Here is a 7,748-nt window from a genome sequence, read left to right on the forward strand (position 1 = left end):
ATATCACAAACAGCAGAGAATCCTTCTATCACAAATCGTTCACTATTAGTTACATAAGCTTGCACCTGCAGGGTCACCAGCCAGTCACCGGCCGGCACATACAGGGCAGTGCAGTATCTCTCTACATTATTTACATTATTTATTTCTACAGGGTCTGTGTGAGTTTTATTTCAGAGAAGCTCTGAGATGTGAGTTGTAGTTGTGGTTTTTCTGTCTAATGTCATGTAGGCAGTAGTCAAGGACAGACAGACAGGAAGTGGAATTTACTGACATTTCATTCCAGTGGTTCTGTTCAGTCTGTGTCAAAAACCTTCTGATCAAAAACAAACTGTGTTAGCTACGACCTTTGCACGGATTTTTTTAATTTAATCATTTCCTTTTTTTTTTTCTTTTTTCTTTCTTTTTTCTGGGCTCAGCTGGCTGACAGGCAGCTGTCTGTACCGATAAGGCAGCAGCCCACACCAGCTGTACTCCCAGTCATCATTGCCCATTTTCTGACGCCTTTGCTTGTGTATCCTCTTTTATTTGGACATTTTACCAGGGAGTATCTCATACTACTTTTTTTTTTTTTATTGTCTTGTCCAGCGTCCTAACAGCAGAATGGTAGTTGAACTGGTTCCTTTTGGTGCTGAACACATTTGCTTTGCCAAGGGTAACTTCATAAAGTATATGAAGCGCCCTTTGATATTCTACTGTGTTTATTATGAGTTTTGTTGAACCACATTTCGATGCCGGACCTGACATGGGGGGTGGGAGTGGGGGTGGGGGGGGGTAGAAGAAGGGGAGAGAACAAGAGAGAAGAAGGTGGAGAAGACCCTCACAAGAAAGTATCAACAATACAAACAGCAACAACCATGGAGACAATTATAATGGAAACAATAACTACAACCAGAACTGAGTAAACTGGGCAGAAGAGAGAGAAAAAAACAAACAAAACTACAAAAAAACCAAAACACAACAATGAGATACATAAGACCTATGAAATGAAGAATAAAAGAAAGCATGAACAAAATATCGTATACCACATTCGCACAAATAATACCTATAACAAATAACACCAGAAACAAATCCACACACATCAGTTGTTCACATTCATCTGCTGTGACAGAGTGAACCAGGCAAACAGACTGAGGTGAAGAACACACACATGCAACCGCAACCGCCCCCCCTCCAAGGATCAGGGGCAGACCCAGAGGGCCCCAAGGCCCGGCCATCCAGCAGACACCACAGAGAGGGGGGATCCAGCCCGCCCCCCCCGAGAGGCAACAGTGTGCCCGCCCCGAAGATGGTCGAGGGAGGCCCCCACCAGAGGCCCCACAGCAGCCGAGCACAGGCCCCAGGGGGCCAGGGACGCCGGCCACCACCCCCCTGCCGGGGGCCGGCCACCCAGGGGCAGGCAAGGCGCCGGTCCCCGAACCCCACGAGCCCAGGAGCCACCCATCTCCCCGGGCAGGGGTCCCACCCAGCACACCGGGTGGCCAGGCCGGCCCAGACCGCCACCCGCTGCAGGCCAGTGCGCACCCCGATGCCACAGCCAAGCGCCCTGGGGGCCCGGAGGACCACCCCCCCATCCCACCAAGCCCAACCCCTAAACTCCACACACCCTCCAGTCCCCCACTCACCCACACAAGCATATGCACACACACACCCACTGACTCCCAGACATACACACCACCCATCCCACATGTTCGACCATTCACACACACACACACACACACACACACACACAAACACCTCCACCCATGCCCATACACCCACCTATCCACATGCATGCCCACATGTACACACATACCCACACCCATCAACAGCCCCTCCCACCCACCTGCACACACTAGACACGCGTATCCAGAGTGCCGCCCCCCCCAGCAGCGAGCAGCACCGCTGTGAGTCCCCCCAAGGCGCGGCACTCGAGCGCGCAGCCCAGCACCAACCGCAGCCACCAGGGCGGCAACACCAGCCGCCAGGAACCCCACCGCGGTCCACCACCCGCCAGCACCGCCACACCCCCGATGCCCGCATACACAGATCTTTCCCCGGTCCCAACACGACCTGCGGTGGGCAAGAGAGCAGCTAGCCCCCCCCCCCCCCCCCCCCCCCCCCCCCCCCAACCACAATCCCCATGCGCACACACCATTCATCAGTGGGCGGCAAACCCCAGCAATGCAGCCAGGTGAGCCCCAAGCCCAGTGTTCCAGCCCCCTCCCCTGGGGCCCCCCACCCCAGGACGGCATCCAGGAAACAGGGGTGTGGGAAGACCCCCCCCTCCCCCTCGCCTCCCCACCTATCAGTGTTTTGAAGTGTGAGGTGTGTATGCAAGCAATTAAATTGAGGAGCATAACTGCGCACCACTGAGGGCAACACCACACAGGCAGCCCCACCCACCGACAGGGCACCGCCCACCAGGCGCCACACAGCCCGCCCCCCAAAAGTGAATGTGTGGTGTTAGTGTTTCTGTGTGTGTGGGTGGGTGTAATTAAAATTGAAGAGTTAGCCACCCCAGGGTACCACAGAGGGAGGCCGTTTTAGTGACCTCCCCTGCCGTACCCCCTCGGAATGTGCACCCTCCCCAAGACTCTACGTGCTTTGTGTGGGGGGGGTGGGGAGGCGAGGGGTTGGGGGGATAGTATGACTGGGAGGAAGTTTCCTCCCAGAAGACGAGCCAGCCAGCATTCGGCCCCCCCCGTTCCCCAGTACCCATTCCCAGGCAAGGGCCGCCAAGGAGCGGGGCGGTCCAGAGACCCCGGGCACCCAACAACCGCAGCCAGAAAGCCCCCCCCCCCCCCCAGAGGCCACTCACGCACTCAATCATCCTATGCAGTCGAGGAAGCACGGACCCGGGACCAGCCGCCCCAATGCCCCCCAAACAGGCGCGGGGACCCACCACACTCCACACCTCCCCAGTCTTACATGCACTAGGGATGCAGCGATCACCGGCACAGTGCCACCCCGCAGCACGAGACCCAGCGACCAGCGCCCCCGCCCCAGGTCCCAATTGCTACCATGGCCGAACCCCACCACCGCAACCCGAGAGAACCCCCAGCGACGCCCCCCACCCCCCACAGGGGCCACAACCCCCCAGGCACACCTGCAGTCCCCCTCCCCCACCGCCACCACACCACAACCCTCCCTCATTCACCAAACATACATGTACATCCACACCCACACACCTGCTCCATCAGCCCCCCCACACACCTGTACACAGACACACACACAATCCCTCATTCATACTCTAATGCACACATGAGCACTCGTTCACACACACCAACACACACTGACACACCCACCCCTACACACAAACGCGTGCACACACACACACACACACACACACACACACACACACACATTCTCTCTCACACACACACACACACTCCCCCAGCCCAGGACTCCCAGGCACCAGCCAGACACCAGGGCACGCACCCGCCCACTCCCACAGCGGCAAGTCCAGGCCAGCCCAGACGCCCCGGCGCATGCCGGGTTCCCCCACCCCCCCCAGGAATGCAGCACCCGGACCCCAGGGCCCAGGAACCGCACCCCGCCCACCCCTACCAGCCCAGCCACCCGACCTGGGGGACGCCGGCTACCGACCCAGGCCCAACCCGGAGCCCTCCGCCCCACCACCACAGGGCAACCATGGCGTCGGGTCCACCCCCACCCCAACCGGGACAAACACCAAACCGCCCCCAGAGCAGGGTGGTCCAGACCCCCACTCCGAGGGACCACTAGTGACCCGTAGCCCCGCGGCACCTCCTGCTGGCCTCCTAACACTCAGAGTGATATGATAGAGCTAATCACAGGAGTCCAGAGAGAATGAGACTGGTCCAGACTGGATCAGACTGGTCCAGTTGATTGTTTGCAGAGGCAGATATTGTCTCATTACTGATGTGATCTAATAGAAGGTTCCTAAACTGGTTCATGCTCAGATTGGCTTTTGTTTTCCAATTCACAAGAATAGTTTTCTTTGCGATGCATAAAGCAGTGAGGACCATGTGTGAGGTGTTAGTATCCATGTTGGTGTGGCCCAGGTCACCTAGTAAACACAGTGTGGGGGGGGCTGGAATACTGCATCTGAGCCATGTTGACAGGTCCTCACAGACCTGAAGCCTAAACCTCTGGACAGGTGCACACTGACACAAGGCATGTATGTAGTTATCAACAGAGTTATCTGTGCACTGTGAGCAGATGTTTGACTGAGTCAGACCCATCTGGAACATCCTTTGTCCTGTAGAATGAATTCTGTGAAGAATTTTGAACTGAATTATTTGTAAATTTGGGTTTTTAGTCATTTTAAATGTATTTGAACATATTTGTGACCATGACTTTTGATCCAAATCACTGGATAAATCTGTCTCCCATTTTGAAGTCGGTAGGTAGATGAAGTCATCTGTTTTAGCATTAAGCCGATATATTTTGGATAGTAGCTTTGGGGTGTGAAGGTTAAAAAATTCTTCCACCTTGATTGGTAGTTGCAAGTTTAACTGGTTAGGGGTATATTTCTTACCTATAATAGATTTGATTTGGTGATATTCAAGAATGTGATGCTGCTAATCCCATGTTGTGAAGTGAGCGTGTCAAATGGTGCAAAGTTTCCGTCCACTATGATATTTTCTAAATGTGTTATTCCTTTGTCCTTCCACTGAGTAAAGTTTATAATTCTTTTATTTTGCAGGATGTCAGGGTTGTTCCAGATGGGTGTCTGCTTACATGGAATGGGTGAACATTTATTTATTTTAAGAAATTCCCACCAGGCTGTCAGAGTGGAGCTGATGTTCACACTTTTGTAACATTTATGATGCTTAATGGTTGAACTAATGAATGCTAAGTCACAGATTGCTAGATCATCACACATTGCCTGCTCTATATCTAGCCATGGCTCATCTAGATAACTAGGTTTGAGCCATTTGCAGATATACTGCAGCTTATTGGCTAGGAAATATTGGCCAAAGTGTGGAAGGTCTAAACCGCCCCTGTCTTTGGTCTGCTGTAATGTATTTAGACTTATACGTGATGGTTTGTTTTCCCAAAGGAATTTAGATATGTGTGAGTCCAGTGACTTGAACCAACTAGAAGATGGTTTGATGGGTATCATGGAAAATAAATAGTTAATTTTAGGTAAAATCATCATTTTGACGGTACCAACTCTCCCCATGAGTGAAATGGGTAATCGCCTCCACCGCAGAAGATCATCCTCTGTTGTTTTCAAGAGTATTCTACTGTCTTTATGATGAGTTTTGTTGAACCACATTTCGATGCCCTACCTGGCCTTGGGGGGGGGGGGGGGGGTCAAGGGGGGAGGGCAAGAAAGAAGAAGGTGCCGAGGATCCGCACGAGAAAGTATCAACAATACAAACAGTAATAACCGTGGTGATAATTATAATGGAAGCAATAACTACAACCAGAACTGAGTAAAACTGAGCAGAAGAGAGAGAAAAATAAACAAACAAACAAAACTACAATAAAATAAAATACATAAGACCTATTAAATGATGAATATAAGAAAAGAAAGCATGAACAATATTATAAACAATGTCCGCCCAAATAATACAAGTATCAAATAATACCAGTATCAAATAATACCAGTATCAAATAATACCAGTATCAAATAATACCAGTATCAAATAATACCAGTAACAAATAATACCAGTAACAAATAATACAAGTATCAAATAATACCAGTATCAAATAATACCAGTAACAAATAATACCAGTATCAAATAATACCAGTAACAAATAATACCAGTATCAAATAATACCAGTAACAAATAATACCAGTAACAAATAATACCAATAACAAATACCAATAACAAATAATACCAGTAACAAATAATACCAGTATCAAATAATACCAGTAACAAATAATACCAGTATCAAATAATACCAATAACAAATAATACCAGTATCAAATAATACCAGTAACAAATAATACCAGTATCAATAATACCAGTAACAAATAATACCAATAACAAATAATACCAGTATCAAATAATACCAGTATCAAATAATACCAGTATCAAATAATACCAGTAACAAATAATACCAGTATCAAATAATACCAATAACAAATAATACCAGTATCAAATAATACCAGTAACAATAATACCAGTATCAAATAATACCAATAACAAATAATACCAGTATCAAATAATACCAGTAACAAATAATACCAGTATCAAATAATACCAATAACAAATAATACCAGTATCAAATAATACCAGTAACAAATAATACCAGTAACAAATAATACCAGTATCAAATCATACCAGTAACAAATAATACCAATAACAAATAATACCAGTATCAAATAATACCAGTATCAAATAATACCAGTATCAAATAATACCAGTAACAAATAAGACCAGTAACAAATAATACCAGTAACAAATAATACCAATAACAAATACCAATAACAAATAATACCAGTATCAAATAATACCAGTAACAAATAATACAAGTATCAAATAATACCAGTATCAAATAATACCAGTATCAAATAATACCAGTAACAAATAATACCAGTAACAAATAATACCAGTAACAAATAATACCAGTATCAAATCATACCAGTATCAAATCATACCAGTAACAAATAATACCAATAACAAATAATACCAGTATCAAATAATACCAATAACAAATAATACCAGTATCAAATAATACCAGTAACAAATAATACCAGTAACAAATAATACCAGTAACAAATAATACCAATAACAAATACCAATAACAAATAATACCAGTATCAAATAATACCAATAACAAATAATACCAGTATCAAATAATACCAGTAACAAATAATACCAGTATCAAATAATACCAGTATCAAATAATACCAATAACAAATAATACCAGTATCAAATAATACCAATAACAAATAATACCAGTATCAAATAATACCAGTATCAAATAATACCAGTATCAAATAATACCAGTAACAAATAATACCAGTATCAATAATACCAATAACAATAATACCAGTATCAAATAATACCAATAACAAATAATACCAGTATCAAATAATACCAATAACAAATAATACCAGTATCAAATAATACCAATAACAAATAATACCAGTATCAAATAATACCAGTATCAAATAATACCAGTATCAAATAATACCAATAACAAATAATACCAGTAACAAATAATACCAGTAACAAATAATACCAGTATCAAATCATACCAGTAACAAATAATACCAATAACAAATAATACCAGTATCAAATAATACCAATAACAAATAATACCAGTATCAAATAATACCAGTAACAAATAAGACCAGTAACAAATAATACCAGTAACAAATAATACCAATAACAAATACCAATAACAAATAATACCAGTATCAAATAATACCAGTAACAAATAATACCAGTAACAAATAATACAAGTATCAAATAATACCAGTATCAAATAATACCAGTATCAAATAATACCAGTAACAAATAATACCAGTATCAAATAATACCAGTAACAAATAATACCAGTAACAAATAATACCAATAACAAATACCAATAACAAATAATACCAGTATCAAATAATACCAATAACAAATAATACCAGTATCAAATAATACCAGTATCAAATAATACCAGTAACAAATAATACCAATAACAAATAATACCAGTATCAAATAATACCAATAACAAATAATACCAGTATCAAATAATACCAGTATCAAATAATACCAGTATCAAATAATACCAGTATCAAATAATACCAGTAACAAATAATACCAGTATCAAATAATACC

At 44.2% G+C, this 7,748-nt stretch overlaps 1 protein-coding gene across 1 annotated transcript; it reads left to right on the forward strand.

Annotated features, from left to right (window-relative positions):
• The first annotated feature begins 2,852 nt into the window (after positions 1–2,852).
• LOC115431720 (extensin-like) lies at positions 2,853–3,779 on the forward strand. Its single transcript, XM_030152349.1, has 2 exons — positions 2,853–3,147; positions 3,391–3,779. Exons 1-2 carry the CDS (start codon positions 2,853–2,855, stop codon positions 3,777–3,779), a joined length of 684 nt encoding a protein of 227 aa, XP_030008209.1.
• Positions 3,780–7,748: the final 3,969 nt, after the last annotated feature.

This window comes from Sphaeramia orbicularis, chromosome 2 (assembly GCF_902148855.1).
Source record: "Sphaeramia orbicularis chromosome 2, fSphaOr1.1, whole genome shotgun sequence".
Lineage (NCBI taxonomy): Eukaryota > Metazoa > Chordata > Actinopteri > Kurtiformes > Apogonidae > Sphaeramia > Sphaeramia orbicularis.

Excerpts from the sequence above, each read along its gene's own strand:
- LOC115431720 (XM_030152349.1), top strand. The coding sequence starts at position 2,853 with ATGCCCCCCAAACAGGCGCGGGGACCCACCACACTCCACACCTCCCCA. Across the intron at positions 3,148-3,390 it reads CTCATTCACCAAACATACAT|GCACCAGCCAGACACCAGGG; the intron begins GTACATCCACAC and ends CAGGACTCCCAG.